The 24377-nt window shown below is 40.5% G+C and overlaps 1 protein-coding gene across 5 annotated transcripts in view; it reads right to left on the bottom strand.

The window, feature by feature from the left end:
* LOC115017394 (RNA-binding protein Musashi homolog 2-like) overlaps positions 1 to 24377 on the bottom strand; it is a 224785-nt gene that overhangs the window by 107094 nt on the left and 93314 nt on the right. For all 5 annotated transcript variants that reach the window (XM_029445784.1, XM_029445782.1, XM_029445786.1 and 2 more), the window contains exon 7: positions 3788 to 3836. In XM_029445784.1, coding sequence (XP_029301644.1) covers positions 3788 to 3836 — 49 coding nt within the window. The remainder of the gene's footprint in view (positions 1 to 3787; positions 3837 to 24377) is intronic.

Genomic DNA, 24377 nt, shown 5'->3' with positions numbered 1-24377 from the left:
CTCTTGCAGTCATTCAAAATGTGTTTTTCATCACACATCCACACGAGTATGCAGGGGACAACGTCGACCTGAAAAGCATCTCTGGGGATCTCCATCAGAGACTTTGAGCTGGAAGTTACTGACCTGAAGGCGTCAGACATGTGGGTGAGTCAAGTCCCTTAATGGAGAGTTGGAAAGACTTGCGCGACAGCGAGCAGAGCTGACGTGTGAACACAAGTGGACAGAAATGAAAGAATTTCAACCTGAAGACCAGCTGATTCTCAAAACTTGGAACGAATTTCCGGTCACATACCGCACAATGCAGCGTGTGAGTGTTGCCATATTGACCATGTTTGGCTCTACATACTTTGCGTTGAAAGGAGCCAGTTGAGGTGGTTCGGGCATCTAGTAAGGATGCCACCTCGTCGCCTCCCTAGAGAGGTGTTCCAGGCACGTCCAGCTGGGAGGAGACCCTGGGGAAGACCCAGGACACGGTGGAGAGATTATATCTTCTCACAGAGCCTTCATTTCAGTCCCTGAACTGCCATGGCAAGAATCAACAATGCATGCTGTTCCTCAATGTATACATCGTTTTTTGTAATTTACTTTAAAAAATAACTTGATTTGTATTTGTAATAAAAATGTATGCACTGTATAGTTGCATACTTTCTTTTGATTTTTTTACAGCTGATTAAACATAATTACGAAACATTGTGTCAGGGCACAACACTGCTTTTACTCAACTAGCACACTAAACAGTGATTCATGAGGGAAGAAGTGCTGCAATGTCCTTAGTTAATAAATGAATTGTGTCTGCAGTGGTTCACTTCTACACAGTAAAGTGCAGGGACCGGGCGGGTCAGTTCTGCCTAATTGGAAAACAGACAGATGGTTGGATCAGCACCCCAGTCAGCCTTGAGGTGCAGGAATCCTTGTTATCATGTATGATGTAAAGGCAGATAAGTGGAGCAGTGGTAACATAAAATGCAAATGAAAGAGAATATGCTATTTAATTTGAGATTGGCACCCGACTGGGCTAAACTCTGAAGAAGGAAGTAGCTTAATAATGCATGCGCCAATCACAGGCAGTGGTGAAATCATTATTGGCCACATACATGGTAGTGGGCAAGGTCAAAATCAGCTGGTTATTACCACAGCTTTATTATTTATAATAGTGATTTATATATCAAGTAGCATTCCCGAGCTGCAGCTGCTCCCCCAGACCTCCCACACAGCTGGAGGGTAATGGGCCAATCAGCACAGTCACGCAGGGAGCCTGCCTGTCACGCTGGGAGCCAACCAGAGAGCAGACCAGGAGAGAATGCCATCCGCTCCACAGATAACCCCTGTGGTAATGGTGGGATGTGCCAATCACGCAGAGTCCAGATGTGTGGAAAAAAATAAAAGCAAAAATAGAAGAAAGTTCTGCTGCTCATATGAAAGCATGGATGTGTTTTTTTCCACAAACTTTGACTCGGGCAGGCTGCATATTTGTCAGGAGTTTGCACAACTTGATCAGATTGAGCACTTGCGAACAGAACAACTTGACGGAATCCTCTGCTGCTGTGCCAACACGATCATAGCTTTTCTTAACTCATCTCCAATTCAATATTCATCTTCCAAAGCATAGCACAGACATTTGTTTGGCTCTCGGCTGAGCAGCTCATCTAATAATAATTGTGTGCTGTTTTTGCTGTGAGGCATTCCTCCTGCATGTTAGGGGAAGGGAAATTGTGTCTCAGATGTGTCTTCATGTGGACAGAGAGGTTAAACTGATCAGCTTGTGTGTGGCTGTACAGAATATGCAATTCAGTTCAAATTAAAGGCTTTATTTGTCTTTGTATTTACTGGGCAATGAAATTCTCAGGACAAGACTAATCCAGCAAACTACTAAACAGATCAACACATACTATTAGGAAGGATAAGAATGTTATGAGTAAGAAGCAAGTCATTGGATGTCACAGCGCATAAGATACGTCTGATAACATCTTGGTTCTGTCAAACCTTAGTCTGCTTGAGACTGTACAAGATCAGGTTTAAGGCATTTCATATTTTGCAATGAATATCTGGTGAACGGCACCACGACTAGAAATCGGAAGAAATTGAAGCAGAGGAACGTCATTGTTGCAACACCAATCTGCACCGCTGTAGTAAAAGATGGATGACCTACTCTTTTGGGTGAATGAAAGGACAAACCAACATAACGTGTGTTTGTCACGTGTTATCTTTATTGTGAGACTCCAGAACAGCTTCAGTGTTCGCTGTCATTTTTGCTGCCCGTCAAGTTGTCGATAGTTATTATTCACAAATCTTTAACAAACATAAACCCTGAAATGACCATCACATTTAGAATATAAGGACTTAAAAAAAACATCTTGATATATTGTGTATCATCTTGATCTCTTCATTGAAGCTGAATGATGTTAACACTGAGGGAAATATGCAAACAAAATACACCATGTGTTTATGGCTGGAAATATCCTCGATGTCTTTTGCTTTATTTTGGACAAACCAAAATTCAGCCGGGAACCAGCTGTATGTATATGGAAAAAAGTATTGGGCCACCTACACATTAATACACCTACAGGAACTTTTATGACATCCCATTCCAACTTCATAGGCATTAATATGAAGTTGGTCCCCCCTATGCAGCTATAACAGCTTCCTGGTCAGGTTGAGGTCAGAGCTCTGTGCAGGCCAGTCAAGTTCTTCCACACCAAACTCATCACACCATGCCTTTATGGACCTTGCCTTGTGCACTGGGGCACAGTCATGCTGGAACAGAGAAGGTTCTTCCTTCTCATCGTCTTTGAAAAAGGTAAGCTTAGTTAGGCTTTGGTGGTAATAATAATGAATAGTGAATTGTCAGTAATAATCCTCATTGCAGTGAGTGCGTAAAACTATGGTGAGTACTGTACAATGTTATCATGTTATATTTAATTTCCAAAACCACCAACCCATCCTCAGCTTGTGTTGGTCTGGAGTGAACTCTTCAAAAGTGTCTGTCTCCTCCTCTCTGCTGCTGTGTCTTTGTAAAGTCCTCTGTTTTGGGGCAGAGGGCTGCACTGCTGAAGCCACAGATAAGGCCTTCAGATAAGGAGGGGGTGGAGATAACCATCCTGCCGCCTCCGTTGCTCTGCAGCATCAGCTATCTGAACCTTATCAGACCACACATGCCTCTCTCCTTCAATCTCTGTCCTTCTATTCAACTGTGTAGCACCTTTTCTCTTCTGCCTTTTCTCTCACTCCCTTATTTGACCCTCTCATTCTTTCTCACCCCTATGTCTCTCTCTTCCATCATGCAATCACCAGAATGCCAGTGTAGATCCATATCGACTTATCGGAGGGGCAAAATGGCCTAAGGAGAAATGAGGCTAATTAAATTGATAGGGGAAATAAATGTTCATCTATGTGGTGTGTTTAGCTGGCAGGCTCGATGGCCATGTGCTGTTGATTGGACATGTCCTTGTGTATTTGTGTGTATCAGTCAGCAGTGTGGAGAATCACAATGATAAGGGAACAGCTTTAGTATGGATTGCTGGGCAGACTGAAAGCTATCTGTAATGAACAACAATGGATCTGACCTTGAGGGAAGTAGGAATCTTTGAGGAAATACACTTACTGGTGTAGTTGTTGCTGTTACCATGTGTGTATGTGTATGTACAGTATATACTGTATACATAATATAGGCAATAGCTCAACGGCTATTGATCTAGAACAGGAAGAAGTATGGAGGTTCTCTAAACAAACACACACATACATGCACACACACACATGAATATACAGTAGCAGTGGAATCCCAACTTACCTCTATGTCGGTTGGTGGTTTTGTCAAACATAAGCATGGCATCCTCTACCTGAAAAAAGACATGAAGAATTGTTCAACTTCAGTGATGTACACAGTACCAAGCAGAAACATTGCGTCTTTGAGGGCACCACAGAGGTAGCTTGTGAAGTGTGTCAAAATATATGCACCTATTTCTTTCTATGCAAGTCAGCACACCATTGTCATGCATGTTGACATGCCAGGATACACCACTGTCCAAGTATCTGCGCAGATCAACGCTCCAGAAAATCAGCATTCTTGTCACATTAACTTTGCAGATCCTATTACCTGATGAGATCTTCTGTCTGTCACGTGTCACGTGTGTGCCAAATGGCATGGGTCACCTGATACACGCTACGGTGTGTGTTGCCTTTTAGGATCCACTAGCTTTGGAGTTTAGATATGTAATGGTGTTTAGTGAGTGTGCTGATCAGTTTGTCTCAAAATCTTCAAGAAAAATAAATACATATGGGGGGAAAATTAAAGTGCAAGACAACATCAGGTGCCCGCACAGAGCCCAGAAGATACTACAAGACAATACCCCCCAACACAGCCTGTTCGCCCTGCTGCTCTCTGGCTACCTACAGAAGTATCCGCTGCCGTACCACCAGACTACATGGCAGCTTCATTCCTCAAACTGTGAGACTCCTCAACGCCACCTCATCCTCCACACTCCACCATATATAACATTTTCTGTTTGGATTTGCACGTTACTATACCATTACCTTTTGCACTACCTTCAAGTCAAATAAACTCAGTTTTCGTTATGTAGCCAAATATCACAAATCAAAAAGTACAATGTGTATAGCAGGAGGCCCTCTCTGTCCTGCCACCCTCAATTCAGACATGGAAAAACTCCCCAAAAAATGTTTTGACAGGGAAACAATGGAAGTAACCTCATGAAGAGCGACCTCTTGCGGACATACATGCAATAAATGTTGTGTGTACAGAATAACCAACAGAATACAATTACAGTATAGACAATCCAAATGAAAAAAAATATATACATAGAATGTAGACCATGAAAACCAAAACTGTCTGTGAGAGGCTAAGGTTGGCACACGCATCAGAAGTGCTATACTTATTACTTATCTGATATGGCTTTTGTGCTTCAGTGTGGCAATGGGGACTTGAAAGTGCCCCCTATAATATTTAATTGAAGCAGTCCTTGCTGCTTCACCTAGATGTACAGAATTTGGTAGCATATCAACTCAACTCATATCAAATATTTGTGGCCATTTACAGGCAATATACTTTTGCAAACTCCTCCTAGCAGGTTTACCAGATCAGTGAGGGTGTCCGGTCCTCTGGAGGCGGGGCAGATTAGAAAGCTGACTCTTTGTTGAGGAGATCAAAACGAGCATAAAAAGTCATCTGGCAATGTGGCCTCACACATGATGGGGGCACTCCTGCTTTTGTAGCTAATGCACTTACTTAACCCAATCACTGTGCTTCCTTTTCCACTGCTGATCAATGTTTTTCTGTCATACGTATATACAGTATATATGTATACATATAAGTATATGTATACAACACATGTGGCATCTGAGAGGCTTCATTAAGCTATAGCATTATACCAAATTAATTCATCTTAAACTTAGTTGAAAGCAAGATATCTCTACCACCATCTCACTCTCATGTCACAGGAAATGACCTCCCAAGAAAAACAATATAATATATTATATATATATATTATTTTTGATGCCTTACAACCAGAACTAGTTCAGTGGGATCACTCAATTCCGAGTCACAGGACCAGAGTCACTGTCCATGTAATGACAAAAGCTATGCCATTATTCTCATCCTTTACCTGCCTATGGCTCACTTCCTCTGTGTTCTCTGATGTTTCTTTGTTTTTAAGAGTCCCAGTCCTACCAGACCTGCGATGGAAAACTCAGTGATTGATTGCAGTGTACGATGAATATCTTAAAACACCTGAAAAATAGTCTGTCCTGAACATGCCTACGATTTAATGAAGAAAATCTTTGTCGTCTCTGTCAAACCTGGCAGCTTTGACACACAGCGACAGCTGGAGTTTCAGATGTGTGATATAGACTGGAGCAATGAACTGTCAAACCATTCCACTGAATTACACATTCATATTTTTTACTCAGATTAGGGTACTTTACTTTAGAATGACAGATTGAAGTGAAAAGCTGCCCACTTTCCCACCTCTGATATACAGTGTATATATATATATATATATATATATATATATATATATATATATATATGGTTCTGAAGGCATGACAGCACTGTTATGTGTTGGTTGTTGCCTGGGAAATGTTTTTGAGCAGCAGCTCATATTCCTAGTGACTGATGCCAAATCTTCCTCTGTGTGTACAAGCGCAGAACAAAATAGCTTTATTACTTGGAACGTGAATTCAAAAGGTAGAAGTGTGATGAGAGACGTGAGGCCACAGACCATGTGCTGTTGCAGCTATCAGACAGAGGAGAGTAAATTAAAACGCAGACATGGAGCGACGCAGGGTGAGAGATGACTTGTTGACAGGAGAGAGACTTTGCCTCTCTCTTTCTCTCCGTCTGTCTTTTTCTTGCTGTTATTTGAAAGATGTTTTTATCTCATTTGATAATCTAACTGCTTAAATTTCAGGGTTGGCTTATCTTGAGAGGGAGAGGTCGCAAGCACTTTTGCACTCATCGTCTTACATAAAGAAAATTAAGAAATTCAAAAAGCGATAGAGGTTGGAAGTTCCTGTGACTATGAGCTAGAAGCTACTATGGTACATGGATTCACCTTTCTGAAAAGGAGCTGCATTTCCTTGGTAACCTTGTGTCAGCTGCCACTAGCAGGGGTTATTAGCCAATATCTGTAAATATGAAATGAAGAGATAAGAGCCCAGCTGATAAGGAGAAGCTGACTGAGCCTTTGAGAAAGCCCCTATCTAAACGTCCCAATGCCTCTGCTTACTGATTTATCCCAATCCTCTGAAGAGCTGCACACAAACTTTTTAAATGCCACCTTTATTTCAACCAAGACGGGCTACTGTGATAAGAGTTCTCTTTTCAAAAGGTCCTGGGTATCACCTACTGAAAGAAAATAGTCCCAAGCTTGTCAGTCGCCACAACCACAATTTCACAAACTCCATAAAATCCATAATATTTGATTGAGCCTAAATGTTTTCACACATACACTGATGTGCTCATCACACAAAGTACATCTTGAAAAAAGTGTCACACGCTAAAGGGATGAATCCTACACTGCTATTCATTTGATGAGGTCTGGGCCACAGAGCCTTCCTCACACTTAAAACATTCCCCTGGGAGAATTTAACTAATGTTAAAAGCCATTACTGACATGACAGGGTAGATTAAACTATAGCAGCCTGCTATAATGGCCTACTTTAAACCACAACGTTGGGGGAAACCAACCACAAAGCTCTAAATGTAAAAGCATGCTGTCCTCTCTTTTATATTTGCACTTTTCCCACTTTGTATTTTGACTGTTGCACAGCACTTTCCCTCGGGATGAATACAGTTTTTAATAATAAAGTCTTATCTTATCTTGTAGTTGAATGAGGGGAAAATAATACTATAATATTTCAATACACAAAGTACCCACACACTGGAAAAGTCACACGAGTTACAGTAAAAATATGCTATAGGTTAACAAGACACAACAGGGACAACAAGTAATTAAAAACATATTTAGTGTCTCAAATATTCATAGCTATCAACTGTTTATAGTGCAATATTATAAATATTATTTATACATATATAGATATATATAGACACACATACCTGTAGAAACATGTATCTATAATGATAGGATATGCCCACAATAATCCATATTTGAAGGAACTCTTGTGCTGATGATTGGATGATCAAAGTGTCTGACAACATCCTGTCCCCTCCAACTGTCAACACTTCCATCTTTTAAACATGACAACCATCTTTTTTGAAACCTTAACCAGTAATTGTAGTTGCCTAAACTTCACCACCATGTAAGTGTCAGATCAGAAAACATCAGTATTTTGTAATTGTCATGTGGGTTGTTTTGGAAGACACTGATTACAAATTTTGCATTTAAATTATGCAGATATCGATCGACTGAATTTAGGTCCTGATTCCAGGTCCCAGTGAGAATCTTATTCCACATTTTAGTTTTAAATTGTTTACCAGTTGTCTTACTGTTCACGCCACTTAAGTGGTGTATTTATTCATACTCTTGTTTCTGCTATGTCTTGTCTGTATGTATGTTTTAATGTTTTATTGAATGGCCAAATGGAGAAGAGACACTTTTCCACCTTGTGGACACTAAACATCTATTCTATTCACCAACATACTGTAGGTGATTCAGGCTGTGACTTCCACACAAAACAAAGAGGAACATATCTATTATTTCTATTCAAGCAAACTTAGTGTGTTCCTCAGAAGCCTGGAACTGAGTGTAGGTGTCATTATTCTTCAGTCTTCATGGAGGACGAGTGGCACCTGACCGTCGCCCTGTGCAGCTGCCAACCCCATGAGACCTGCTGCAGAAAACAAGCTATTCCCCGGGGAAGCCAGGCTTATCCCAGCTGTCAGTCACCATTATGGCTGTGATGAAGAGCGCAACAGCAGGTGCAGAGGAGAAGCTCTCTCAGCTCTACATCATTGCTAACACACATCAGAAACCTGAATCACCCTGATGGGAATGCTGGCTTTCAGGAGTGAACTGTACAGTGTATATAATGGTATATGTATAGAGAAAGCATGTAGTATTTCACCAAATATATAATGTGTGTTTTGTTGACATAGGCATAGGTGGGTATTTTAATGCTGGTGTGGTACTTACTAATGCTACGAATACACTATCTCCCCATAACCTGTACTGTAGGCTGCAGCGCATTTACTTTGTCTCTCATTCATCACAGTGCAACACCTTCGCAATCTGCAAGCTGCTGTCAATCAAACAGATACCTAGGGTATATCCTAAGTCTCTTAAATTGCATCCACATTTCCCTCACTTGCGTCTCTTCTATGCATCTTAGTCCCACCCATCTGGGATGCATGGAGAGACACAAGGAAACCATGCGAGGAGAGAGGAAATGAGGAAATGTAGTTTTACAGAAATGAGACGTCCTTTCCTCTGAAGCGTCACATGGAGCGATGTCCGTTTCAAAAGTCGGAGATCACAGCTGGATCAGCTGTCAGTCAGCTGTGGAGACTTTTGACGGATTTTGAGGCTGCACACATGAGCACTGAGCTTATATTGATACACAGTTATTACACCCAGAGCAGCAAGAATACCAAGCTGCAGTCTGTCTTTATACTCTGTAGATTACTGTGTCCTGCTTAGAAGCGAAGGAACCATTTCTACCGGCAGAATGCGTTAATATTATTTATGCATTATTAGCATCTATATTTATTGATATTCTGATTGTGAACTCTTTATTTAATAACCCGGAATATGATTATGGTGTCGATTGAACGCAGGACATTTTAATTGTTTCAGTGAAAATATGTAATTCATATGAAACCCGACGCTCAGGAATGATCCACCTCACATGTGACTGAATAGAGATGATTATAAATAAAAATGTAAAAAGGGTTTTTCTTGCTGACAAACAGACAGACTCTCTCTGAATTTAATTGTATCAATAATAAAAGTTATAGTTTGTGGTCCGTTTTGTTGTTTAGGTTTACAACTAACTAACACTTTTTTTTATTGTTTCTTCCTTTTTGCAATAAAGAACTATTAACAATACATCTAAAACAAAACTTGTTAACAATATTATTGGATATAAAAAGAGACGACTACATGTGAATTCAGTTGGATTTTAAGTTTAGGGTTGGTAGGTTGCAGGATGCAAATAATGGTCTCCTGTGTCGCTGTGTACAGTGTTACACTGCTTCTGCCTTTAGTTCTCAGACACAAGCGTCATTATTTGGATTAAGCATTTGAACAAACAACCCATGCTGTCATTTTAATGTATCAGAATTAGATAATACACTTATGTGCTTGTATCATGTGTGATTGGGAGGCAAACCTTCATCCACTTTTCATTGGGATGGTATTTCACACACATTTGTTTCAGCAGCAGTTACTGTAGATTGTGCAGAACTGAAACTCCACTGTGAACAAATGATTCTAATAATCTACTATTCAGTTCGGTTACATTTGAGGGTTTCCCATGGAAATCTGCTGTTAATCAATTGGCATCAATGAGTAGATTAATACTTGACGTAGAGCCTAGTAATATTAATCAGACAGAATTAGGCTTTAGGGACAGAGAAAAACAGAAGGACAGAAATAGAGACAGAAAGTCTGTAAGAGAAGAGGAGGAGAGGGACAAGGGGCTCAGGTGCTCCTTACAAACATCCATTATACAGCAGAGATGACACGCCAGCCAAGGACAGCTGATTTCTAAATGAACCACTGTCTGTGTGTGGCTGTATGAATAATAAAAAGTAAAACCCATGAGATGCATTGGAGATGTATTAGTACCGATTACTTTCTCAGCTTGTATAAACTCTCTGCTCTGTTATGCATGAGAAAAATTATTGTGGAGCGGGTGGCAGATTGACATTTGACATTGACAATAAGGTAAAACTGCCAATGCTGAAGATTCTGGTTAATGTCTCCATGATTCCCATATTATACTCAAGCATAACAAATATATACTTACAATGCTTATATAGTTAACTATTTACACATTTATGATCTTTAATTATTTTTTCATTTGTTCTTTGTTTTCATTTTAAATTGTTATGCGTTTTGTTTTTTGTGTCTGAAACATTGTTAATTGTGATGATGTCTGTCTTGGCCAGGACACTCTGGAAGAATATACTTTTAATCCTAATGAGACTATCTCCTGGTTAAATAAAGGAAAAAATAATAATGATAATAATAATAACAGGATACAAATCCTGCAAAACGTGAAAGATATAGCATGTGAGCAAATATAGAAGAGGCATGCACAATCTGGTATATTTTTAGAGCATGAATACATTTATTGGGACATCGAGAGAGTTGCTCAGATGTATGCTGAAAACAGGGATGGAATAGGAATAAAAGCTGGCCCTGGACTTTTTGACTCAGACCGGCCCACTAAAGCTCCCGCGAGTATAACACCACCACCCACCCCACACTTTGCGTAAACAATGCCTTACAAATGGCATGGTTCAATATCAACTGAGCTAAATATGAAGTTGCATACATGGCAGGAAATCCAAGATATCAAAGTCAAAGCATCAGCTGGTCGAGGCCCAGAACACTATACCTTATGTATATAGATTTTCTTCTTCTTATATGACGCACAACCACTATACCAACACATCCATCCAGAAAGGAATTCATGGGCTTTTTAAATGGGTCTCTAAAAACACCTCTATGATGAGCCAATTGATCTGAAAGGCCAAGCTGAAGAATAGCGACCTAACAGTTGTCTGGATAGACCTCGCAAACGCCTACGGATCAATCCTACATAAACTCATCCAAGAAGGACTCAACCACTACTACATCCCAGGGACTATTCTAGACATGATCACCAGCTAACTAAAAGTGTTCAAGTTTAGACTTACATCAGCCCATTTCACAACAAACTAGCAAGACCTTCAGAAATGGATTCCAACAGGGAGAACCATCTCCCCTATCCTGTATATTATGAGTATGAACCTCCTAATATGAGAAGCAGAAGTTGTAACTCTTGGCCCAGCGGTATATTCAGTGTTGTCCAGTCTGGCCATGAGGATTTATGGACCAAATCACAACAGCTGTGCCCCATTATCCAAAGAAGATGGGTACTGGAAACCCTGGACAGCAACACTTGGGCAAGGATGTCCTTTAAGGCCAGCAAGTCCAATAAGAGCAAAGTTATCAACAAGTTTGTTCTCCGAGATCATCCATTGACATACTGATAAAGTTCCTGGGGTTTAAATGGCTGAAGAAGATCGTTCAAGGTCAGAAAACATGAGATTCAACATGCCATTCAGATTCGCTTTCCTATGTCACAAGCAAGCACATTACATTACATCGACCCCAATCTGATTATCTCCAACAACGGCTTGAAAATTAACATTGCAAAGGCACGCCACATTCTTCTCACAAGCCAATCAGAGAAGGCTATTGGGTGGGGCTTAAAGAGACAGGCGCTTAAACGTTTCAGACAGAAGGTGAATACAAGTATATTTAGGGAGACAGTATGAGAAAAATAATGCGTTTTTTGAAAATTAAATTATGTAAACATGTTCTAATAGACCCCAAAAATGCCTAGGATTCTTTGGCTTTTCACAGTTTACGAGTTTCCACTTCCATCATGATCAGCGCTATCTGATCGGGACCCGACTGTGTAAGCCATGGATCTGGAACCCGTACGGGCCCGTGGTTCGGGTGGACCCGCAAAGACCTCTATCTCATAGGGAAACTGGATAATGTACCCCAACAGGTGTCTGTCCCAAGTAAGATCTACTGAAAGTAAACTGTAACAGACCTAGTGAGTGCGAGAACATTCAGAATGATTTTCTAGGAATATGTTCACATTTCTTGTTCAGGTTGATCCCTAGATAACAGGCTCAATTGAGAGTAAAAGCACAGTGAATAAGCTTCAGGCTATACAAGTTGATGCCACAATAGATTAAAAATGGATTTATGTGGTTTTCAACCTTGCTTATTCATATTCACAAACACTGCATGATGTTAGGAAAGTTGGCCATCAAATGGGTACTCTGAAAAGGTTGGTTATCCCTTCAACTCATTTTAATATCCATGTCAGCTGAAGCTGTATCTTTTTTCAAACCAGCATCTTATATGTGCTTACAGTATAGTCAGTATACTATAGCTCTAGCTTTCAACATCAATTTGTAGCATAATGACCACAATGCATCATTACAGCATAGCATCACCATCCCCTTCTATTTAGCAGCACTATCACTTCCATGTCTTTCCTCTTCCATTGCCTCATCTAGCCATTCCACCTCTGTGATGCCCCTCTACTCCCCCCAACCCCCGACATCATTTCATCTCTTTCACCAGCAGCCTATCTCAGCGCCTCTTTCTCTCCCTGACAGTCCCATACCGGCATGCGCTCCCCTCTCTGGACTGAGCCAGATAAGCAGGTAATTCATCATTGCAGTGAAGGGTACACACATGTACTCACACCCACACACACACCGGGCAGGCTCTTATCAGTGCTTCACAAGGATTGCCGGGTCTCTGTCTGAAAGTGACCCGCAGCCTCCGAGCACCAAATTACCATGACAACATTCAAATTATCCCAAGCGAATGACAAGAGACAAATTAATATATTTCCCCATCATCCCTCCGTGCCCACAGCCCACAATTTGTGCTTCTATTATTTTGAGGGGAGAAAGAATGGTTTAACCAAACCCAGGATGTGTAAGGAAGGCCTTTATAAATGCAAATTACCCTGGCTGCCTTTCTCTGCTGAGAACAATGCGGAAAAATAGCAGGTTGGCATGTTAAAAGTGATACCACTTCCACTTCATTTCTCCTTTTCTGTTGCCTTTTTTTTTATTTACAATGCACAGAAAAGCCTGGGAACAGCAAATTCAATTCAAGCAGCACAATAAAACACAATCATGCACAAATGTGGCATATTTCAGCTGACAGATTCATAAAAGTGTCGCTGGCATAATTGAGTCAAGAATGAAGAGGAAATGATGATGAAGATGGTGGTGATGATTATCAAGAGGAGTGATTGTGTTGGAGAAAGAGAGGAAACTGTTATTTCTCCGCTTGCCTTTCAGAAAAATATAAAGCCTCAGCAGACACAAGATGTTAAACAAATTAAAATTGCAATTTAAAACTGTTTTACAGCAAAGAAAGATATCAATCCTGCATCTTCAAGCTTTTGAGGAGGGAGCGTCATGAAGCAGAAAAACAATTAAAATGGCTTTGCGTAGTTCTCCAGTGGCACAAAGTCACTTAGCTTTGATACACTGGAGGATACTTGAATGGGATTGTTGATGCTGATAACACACACTAGAAGCATACAGCATCATGAGACCATGAAGACAATTTGAATTAAGTAAAACATAATTTGCCAAAAAACTTGAGTGTATTTGAGCATGGTACTATTTTACTGGTAAATGGAGATGAGTGGATAACTTGGGTTGTGAACTTTAGTTGCACAGCAGGAAACAACAAAGGCTGATCTGCAGGGGGCTGATAAACTGCAGGCACTCTGTCAGTCAAACAGAGCTGCACAGCACATACAAACCCACATTCAGGCATTCATTGTTCATAGCCTGGCAGGTGTGATGGGAGAGGAAAAAATAAATATATGTGCACAAATGAATAAATTGTGTCTTCAAATTTACATTGCTCTCAAATGTCGTATTTGTGCATAAAAATCAATAGAACATGATAACATTTTACACGCATGTGAGAGGTGTCATAGATAACATAACATTATCCAAGATGCAAGTATCTCCCAATTCAAAATAAAGCTGCATTAAGTCCAAGCTAGTTATTACTTTGAGTGTCATGCAAATATGCAGTGAAAATAAACAGTGAAAAATCATATTGACAGTGTGATCCAACTTTGCCACTTTCATTTATTGCTGTTTTGTTTTGATTTAATAGAGATACATAGATATTATCAGATGTTTTCCGCTGCACTCTTTTCTATTTTTGACACCCCTTAAAATATGACAACATTGTATATTAGGACTGGGTAAACATTTCATTAACCAATTGATATAAATTAAGGCACAACACGCTCAACTCACAATTACACCTTAAAGACTGGCTGCTGTATCCTTTATGTAGAAAAAAAAGATTAGGACAGCACTCAAATTGGTCTTTATATATATTATTGGTCTTTATTGGTTTGATAATATTTCGGGCAAGACGCATAACTTCAACGTGTATTCTGACAATCAATATACACAGGTGAGGGACAGCAACCAGTGATAAGCCACTTCGAACAAACGGACGCGGTCATCTGCTACATCGGCAAATGCATCGATGACGTCGTGCCACGGATTACTGTACCAACATTCCCAAATCAGAAGCCCTGGATAAACGGCGAGGTCTGTGCTGAACTTGAAGCACACGCACAGCAGCGACGATTTAGATGAGTATAGGAATTCCACAAACGTGTTCTGGAGAGAAATTAGCAGTGCAGAGACTTCTCCTCACTCAACACATTCAAATCATCACTTAAGACTCACTTATTCAACACTGCCTTCAACCACTGACCGACTCTTCTGTTTATCCTCCCTTTTTTTAAAAATATATTTAATATATTTTATTTTTGTATCACTCAAGCATCTTTGAGTTTCTAGAAAAGCGCTATACAAATCTAATGTATTATTATTATTATTATTATTATTATTATTATTATTATTATTATTAGTATTAGTATTAGTATTATTAAAAAGACAATATAGAGACAAAGTGGATTCTGACTACAAGGGCTCCAACGCAAGAAACATGTGGTCTGGACTAAAAACAATAATAGACTATAAATGGACAACGAGCGGTGCTGAGGAAGTGTCTGTATCTCTCCCAGATGAACTGTACACTATTTTTCTCCACATTTTGAGAGCTGTCTGTGTCTGTGGAGGTAACCAGATTAATCCGCTCCTGGACATGATGGCATCCCTGGCCATGCTCTTAAAGTGTGAGCAGTTCAGCTGGCAGATGACAGACTCACAGACATTTTCAAAAGGTCACCTGCTCCAGCCTGTAGTCCCAACATGTTTTAAACAGTCCACCGTTGTTCCTGTCCCCAAAACGACAAAAAACATCTGCGTGAACAACTAGCACCCAGCTGCACTCAGCTCCATCATTATGTAGTGCTGTGAGCGGTTAGTCAAAACCTTCATCACCTCCTCCCTCCCTGACTCACCGGACCCTCTACAGTTTGCTTACAGAGCAAACAGGTCAATCGCCCCCACCCTCCACACTGCCCTCTGCCACCTGGATCAGAGGAACACATATGTGAGAATGCTGATCATTGACTACAGTTCAGGATTCAACACGCCCCCCTCACCATCAACGGAACTACAATGGAGAGAGTCACCAGTTTCAGGTTCTTCGGGGTTCACATCAGTGAGGCCCTGACCTGGATTCATCACACAAACACCGTCACAAAGACAGCTACTCTTCTTCTTCCGCAGGCTGCGAAGGTTAAACATGGACTTCAGGATACTCTGTAACTTCTACAGGTGCACCATTGAGAATCCTGACTGGCTGCATCACAGCCTGGTATGGCACCTGCACCACCCTCAACCGTACGATTCTACAGAGGGTGAAAACTGCTCAGCACATCACCCAGGACGGAGCTGCCATCCATGGAAGACCTCTACACCCAGTGGTGAAGGAATAAGGCACGCAGAATCATTAAAGAACCCCATCACCCCAGCAACGTCTGGCAGGGGGTACCGCAGCATCCGCACCAAGACCAGCAGACTCAGGGACAGTTTTATCAGACAGGCCATAAGACTGTTCAACTCCTGAGCTCTGCAAAGTGTCACTACTTACATATGTTTATAGTACAGATCTGTTTATTCCATATATCCACATATTTATAAATTATTACAATATACAGTATTTAATTCCACAGTACAGTATTTTAAAATGTATATACTGTTTTATCTTATTATATTTTACATGTACCGGTATACTAGTATGTAGCCGGTCTGTAGCTGACACCACGATCGACTCTGCGTTGTGTTGTGTAGAACCAGGAAATAACGATGGAGAACTTCTGCCTGTTCAATCAGCATTTATTGTCTCTGACCGTTGGTGTTTTCCTTAATTTGTCCATAAATTACCGTTGAAACAGAAGAAACACATGGAAGTCATCATCATACGGTAACTCCACAGTCGGGGTTTTTGGACATGCACCCCTCTCTTCAGCGTATCCTTCTTTCCGTCTCCCGAAAAAGTGGCGCGAACCCCCAGAAAGTGCCGGTTTCAGGAGTATCCGGTTTCAGGAGTATCAACATAAAAGCATATTTAACAAAATAAGACTCCTCGAAATAAATATATATATTTCCATAATGAGGGTGTCTCACACACTGCCTCGCTCTCGTAATGTCCGTCTGTCTCTCGTACCACTCGCTACTTTGCGCGCTCTTTCCCTGCATCCGGTGGACTGTAACCTGTAAAATCCATAGATTTAGGAATTCCCCTAGTGGCCGTTAGCTGTAAAAATCCATTGCACTATTTTATTGCACTATTTTATAACTGTATTACTGTATTTATTTAGGTCTTAAGTATACTGTATGTTGTATTGTTGGAAGAGCCTTTTGATTTATATTGCCAACTACCATATAGCTTTTGTGCATATGACATTAAAGCCTTTGAATCTTGAATCTGAGTGCAAGCAACAAAATATCTGAGTGCAAACAACAATATATATGAGTGCAAGCAACAATATATCTGAGTGCAAGCATGCAGTTTGAGCAGAAGCAGAGCAAATTTAAGCACAAGCAGGGACTTGTGTGAGTGCATCGTTTTTGGGGAAAAGCATTAGAAAATCTGAACGTGAAATCGAGCAGGCATGCTCTCAAAATGAAAAACAAGCTCTTGAAAAAAGATAATAAAAAAGCTTGATATATTCACCCTTAATTTCTCTTGCAAATAGGAGAGTGTGGCTGGTGAGAGAAGAAGAGGTTTGACGATAATGAATACAATTAGGATGCATCCTCTGATAACCATACATTCATACAGCTACATTTAATAAGAATGTGGCAATTCATTTTTCAAATATCTTCTCAGTGACGAATGTGATGGATCATCAGGAGGAAGTGGATTGTTTCAGCCAATCATCCGCCCATGAATTAATTACAGTCTCTTTCAAAATGCCAAGTTTCAGTCAGCTACAGTGAGGTGGCTTGCCTCTGTCATATCCCCATCAAACAAGGTTAAATATGGGATTTTGATAAAGATCTGAGAACTGGAGAAGGTTTTTTTACGTAGTATTAGTGTGAGAAAAGGAATGAGAAGTTAAACAATCTGTTGTTGAGGAGCAATCAGACTGCTGGCCCTTCCACTTTATCCTAAAGAGAGACATACACCATGGAAAAAGAGGTAAAGGGACACATGAACGAGGTTAGTGTCTAAAGATCTGAACCTTAAAATCTTTTCATGAATACGTTATTTAAACATGTTACGGTAAGAAACATAATTTGGATATCTTACTTCTGGTTAGTGTGTGTGGCAGTGGGGTGTGGTTACGGCACTGGCTGCTGGTGGAGAAATAGGACTGTCTCAGCTAGAGATCAGACAGCTGGACACAATCAGGTAAACAGTCACACAATATAAGGTGGTGGTCACCTGGTTCTGTTCTCTTGCTGTAGGCTGGGTCCAAGCAGGAGACACAGAGAGAGCCAGACGAGAGCGATAGTGGAGCGTGTGTCAGTGTGCAAGGCCTGGCGCAGCTGAATGACAAATAAATCTGTTGTTTCCACACCCAACCTTCCGTCATTGTGACCTGAGTGGCTTCTATTTTTGGTTTCATGAGAATCGAGGTTTAAGATGCCTGGATAGTGATGCAGAATACCCATTTCACCAGGTTCAAACAAACAATAGTGACACCTCAGTGGAAAGGCCCTTTATTGGCCTATTTGAACAAGAATAATTGTCAATTGATCTTTTATCAATTAGATTAGCAATGTTAGAGGAATGTCCTGGAATCCAGTGACAAGAGCGGGGTATCATGTGGAGACATGAAATGCAGGTTAGATGATGACTCTAAATTACCCTGTAGGAGAGAATACTATGAGTTTGCCCAATCTTGAAACCCAACCCATAGCCCAGGGGTTCCAAGATTGCATTTTGGCCCGGTATGATTATAAACAATGAAGTTGACTGAATCTCAAAATATCTCACATCTGATGTTAAGACTAAAGCTGGGATAATAATGGTTCTGTTATTAAATGTGGTATTAGTATTTAAATGGTCGTCCACATTGTTAAGGTTGAGGCTATGCTGTTCTTGTTCTGGGCATCTGAGGAAACATCACTTTCACCCAGCAACACATGAGCACACTGTACGTTCACCAACTGTGCTCATCAATACGGGAAAATTAACCACTTGATGTTGTGAGTCACGCAGCAGGTAATGGATGCTAATAAATACGACACAGTTAATTGAGTCCCTGACCAAATAATATACCTCTGAGAGCATATCAATAGACACAGAGACAGTCTCTACCAATCGTTTGTAATACCTGCTGGTATAAAAACACATATAACTTATCATAAAAATCCTCAATTAAAAAAGCAGCCCCAGGACCAATTTGCCATAACTAATGCATTCAAAGGTGATAGATTGCTCATTTTCTCAGGCTTTGTCAATGAAACTCCTTTTTGGAGGTTAATGAGCATTGGCGTTAAGCCTGATCGATGAACAGAAAACAAGTGCCAGGGGAATTCTTTACTGGACTGTACTTTTTCTCTTTTCTCTTTTTTCTCAAAACAAACGTCTTGGCCATCTTAAGTACCATCTTAAATGTGCTGGTTTTAGTACTTTGATTATCTGATGTCTTAAACAGACTAAGGATGTAAACACTTTTTTCAAAATAAATTAGAAGTATAGTAATAGACAAAAATGGCACTTTATTTTGACAAACCATCACACATGACATAGATTTACTCATCATGATACACAGTACTATGTCTTCCAAAAAGCTTATGTGCAGTAATTATATCTATGTTTCTCAATACCAATGTGATACCACAGGAAACAAACTAAAAGAAAACAATAATTCTTCTGTACTTCTACATACACTCTTTTTTGTCATAATTCCCACTCTATTATCTATTTTATATTGCTGTTTAAACATCTCCCTCAAACAACTAGATTTATTCAAGTTTCTCACCAAAAAGTACATTTTACAAGACTATGTTTAACACATCATGATACTGTTATAATTTACTTTTAACTAATAATTTTTACTGAATAGAGCTTGAACCCACCATAATTGAACAGTATGGAACCTTCGTTCACCGGCTGCTTACAGCTAACAGCTAACGTTAACTAGCTCTTCTCCTGATGATTTCAACGTGGATTTGTTGTTTACAATGTAGAATTATCAGGGAAAAATCAGGGTCCCCTGGACGCATCAGTAGTACGTTTTTTGCGTCCAAAAAATATTTCTATTGTCCCCTAGACGACGGGACGCTGTTGGTCTCCAGCCCTGATGTACTACCTTGCACTATTAGTTATTCACAAGAGCATTTTTATACACAACTGGATGCTGCTGCACAGCTATTATGATACGTTTCTCCATTTTAGACTCGAGGGTCAAATGATGAATTTGTGTGTCAAAGTTCCAGAGAGAAAGCCTTCACGACATTTCACTTCAATGAACTGACCTTTGTCTGAAATATTATTGTTAAAATAGCTGGTGGTGCAAGGCTTTTAAGATTTCTAGGAAGAGGAAGACTGGAGTGATGTGTGACATACAACTGCTGGCATTACAGCAAAAGCTTGAGTGACAAAACTTGACACAATGAAAAATGGAACTCACAAAAATATAATTTGGCCTGAAGACTGGAGGGTGACTGAAACGTTCCTCTTATGCTCGCCATTTCTGTTGTGGCTGTGTTTTTGTTTTGTTCTCCAGAACGGAGGGTTACAGCCCAGTATGCTGGAGCACAATAACAACAGGGAGCCAAAAGTGTATTAAGCAGGTTTGTTCATGTTACAGGTTTGTTGCATCCTCATTCTCTCTAAACAGCTGGACTTAATGGAAACAGTAACACACTTGAGAAAGTTTTATCTTATTCTACTCTAAGACGCTTTACTCCGATTCTGTTTTATATGCACTTCTACTCTGAATTAGTTTGGTTTCTGTCTGACTGACGCACACTTTGGAAGTGGCTCAATTGTAAGACTGACAAGTGCACCGGTGTCAAAACAATAACCAAAACCTTTGGGTCACATGTCTTTTAATGTGCCTCCCATCACAGCTACTTATTAGTCTGATGATAAGAGGTGTGGTGTATAGACCGATGAACCTCTGAGAGGTGAGTAAATGAAATGACGCAGGTCATATTTCAGCCCTGCTGTCTACTGCCGTGGCTCAGGGCTATTTGGCTAACAGCTTCAAGGTTGCTGAGTAAATTCAGTGTTAAGGACTAAAGTAACCCAACTACACTACAAATGCTAGGGTTTGGTTCATGTTTGTGCAGCTCAGCAAAGTTTAACATAGATCAGAAGGTGTTGTGTAAAAATGCCCTAAACCAGTAACGTACTGTAACTGGTCTCAGCTGAAACACTGAAACAGTTAAGCTAATCACAGTGAAGCATGACGACTAAAGCTAAAAAATCAAGAATTGGTTTCTTTATGAAATCGTATTGTTGTCTGGATGGTGGAGAGCTGCACGACACGAGCGCAGCACAAAACTGCAGCCAGAGGCAGATAATGCAGGTTCTCCTTTATTTGTGCCGGTAATTAGTACACTTATAAAATAAACAAAAAATGTAAAATATAGTTTGGAACAGTTTTGATAACATCAAAATTCTACTATATTTCACGTTTTAAATGCTCACAGATTTTAAAACGTGACAGCAGCGCGCCTCATAATACATTTCAAGAAGAAAACGCTGAATTTTGTTAAAAGAAATGGAAAATAGGCTGTGGTGCACGAGATGAAGAAGACTTGGTAATCCAACTTTCACATCATAAACAGGCAGAATACAGAGTTACAGTATAAATGTGTAAAGGTGTGTGTGGTTATTCTGTCGCAGTCTGGTAGAAAAGTATAATTTAATGAAGTTAAACACAGTGGATGCTCGTGTGTAACGTCACTGCGCTCTGATGCAGCACTTCTCAAATCAGAGGCTGCAGATTTACCAACATATGTGTCCTGCTGCCTTCAGAGGCTGCAGGGACTTAATGAAGTGAAGCTGAAACATTTCCATACAGTATGAAGCATCTGTGGATACTGTAAGAATCACAAATAATAATCTATTGGGTCAGCAAGATGCCAGAACCACTTCAGCTGGCTCCTTTCGACCCAAAGGACAAGCGACTCTACTCCGAGCTCCCTCCGGATGTCTGAGCACCTCACCCTTTCTCCCAGCCACCCTACGAAGAAAACTCATTTGGCCTGCTTGTATCTGCAATTTCATTCTCTCAGTCAATAGCCACAGCTCATGACCATAGGTAACGGTTGGAATGAGATGAACTGGTAAATCGAAAGCTTTGCCTTCCGGCTCAGCTCCCTCTTCACTAGAACACACTAGTGCAATACCTACATCACTGCTGATGCCACACCAAACTACCTGTCCATCTCACACTCCATACTCGCAAAAAGTCCCCTAGATACTTGAGCTCCCTCGCTTGAGCAGTGACTCCCTCCCAACCTAGAGGAAGCAATCCACCGTTTTCTGGCGTTGATGTTCCCAGATCTCAACTATTAACTTAGTCAAAGAACAAAACTACATAAATCAGACTGAAGCCGTACTAAACTGAATCATCCCTTAACAGGTTGTTGTGGTGGCAAATATTAATGCTCACACGCTAATTTACCCAAAAACAAACCTGTGAACACATTTAATCACACGGTTGAAGATTAAAATGAACAAATTGTTGCTGGCAGCCAAGGGCTGAAATCAGAGGAACAGTAACAATAGAGAGATCGAGGGAGCGTGAGACTCTGTGCTTTTAATACCGTATCAAAAGCATGACAGTTTCCATTTGGGCTGAACACATGTGCTTTGATGAACAGATGTATTAATGAAGAGCAGTGTTGGCTGTGTTGGGCCACAGCAGTATTAGATGTGTGCTGACAACAGAACAGCCCTTTGATCTGCTCACATAAACCAACAGCAGGCCTGACGCACACACACACACACACACTCACTCACTCACTCACTCACTCACTCACTCACTCACTCACTCACTCACTCACTCACTCACTCACTCACTCACACACACACACACACTCACTCACTCACTCTCACACACACACACACACACACACACACACACACACACACACACACACACACACACACACAAGCTCCTACTCGCACCTCACAATCATAGGACACAAATATACAGCCTGAACAAGACCTGAGATCAGATTATTTTCACATGGTTTAGTCTGACAGCAGAATAATAAAATGGGATGAAAGACTGTTTGATGATATGTCAATCAGTCAGACTTTACAGAAATAAAATAAAAATAAGTAATCCCAAGATAGTTTATTAACAAGGCTCCTGACATTAGCCATTACGACTGCCTGCCTACACTTTCCTTACTCACCTTCCTACTCACATGATCTCATATTCCACAGAGGAACACCCCCACATGCTTACTCCATTACCCAAACAGATATGTTTTTGTGCTGCTCATTGTATGTCACTTTGCCAGTACACTAATTCATATACAGTATATGGAAAAATGTTAGCTTCTGAAGCCTCAGTAATTCAACCTGTAAATGTTATATGAGTGCATTTGACACTGACACTTCCACTGGCATACAAAATGTTGGATCATATTATGGTAAAATTTAACTAGCAGCATGTGTCAGCTACAAATCTGGCTCTCTGCCTTTTGAAATTTAAGTTTTCAAAGCACAAATTGCAGGAGCAATTGAATAAAACAAAGTGCCTGCTTATTAGACGTTCAGAACAACACTGCTGCTGGTTTACTTTGGGCGGAAGGAGAGAGATGCGGGCACAAATAAGAACTAAAGTGTAGTTGAGCAGCGTCAATCGACTGTCAGTCTGGAAACAGAGAAACAGATACATACCCAGGTAGCATGTGCTGACTCAGCACAGTACAGCTTTGACCAAAGCTCATGTCTTTCAAATCACAGATCACAACTACTCGCCCAGACATTTTGTTTGGATATTCATGATGCTTCGAGGAGAATTATGGTGAACCATCTCTTCTGCACTGCAACTTTTATAGACGCTCATTCCAAATGTCTAGACTTCCTCAAATGTGCAGACTTTACAGGCACAAATCTGTGAATTGTATAGTGATAGTTGAAATCAACAATTCAATGAATCACAAAGGGGCATCATGCCTTGCAGATTTTAGTCTGCAGACTACACCAGACTTTGCTTGGAAGATTACCCATAATGTATATCAACATGAATGTGTCAATATTACAGTGTTACAATGGAATCCAGTTTGTATTGGCAATACCATGAAACATATTGAGCATATAAATCCTCCTCACAGGAACCTTTCCCATTTGGACAATTCATGTGCTATATTTTGGCACCACCCTCTGACCAAAGTTTCAATCTTCCATAACACAGAAACTAATAACATAACTGGCAGATTGCAATGACATTGGCAGAAGCCTTTTCATGATCCCCAGAGGACTAACTTTTTTAATTGTAATGACCTAGAGCAGGGGTCGGGAACCTATGGCTCTTTCGATAACACAATATGGCTCGCAGACAATTTTGAGCTGACACTTTTTAACATGACTAACAAGTAATTAATAATTGTACTGTGTCATTTTAAAGTAAAAACATTTAGCAGCGGATTTGTTTTTAGTTCTCTCCTTTCCTCCGCTCTGTCTCTGGCTGTAGGTTAAGGTGTGTTCACACATGTGTGCGTAGGGGGCGGAGCCTCGGCCTTTGCGAAACCGAGCAGAGGAGAAACTGCACAAAGCAAGCAG

This window comes from Cottoperca gobio, chromosome 13 (assembly GCF_900634415.1).
Source record: "Cottoperca gobio chromosome 13, fCotGob3.1, whole genome shotgun sequence".
In the NCBI taxonomy this organism is placed as follows: Eukaryota; Metazoa; Chordata; class Actinopteri; order Perciformes; family Bovichtidae; genus Cottoperca; species Cottoperca gobio.
This window is presented reverse-complemented; position numbering and strand designations above follow the sequence as displayed.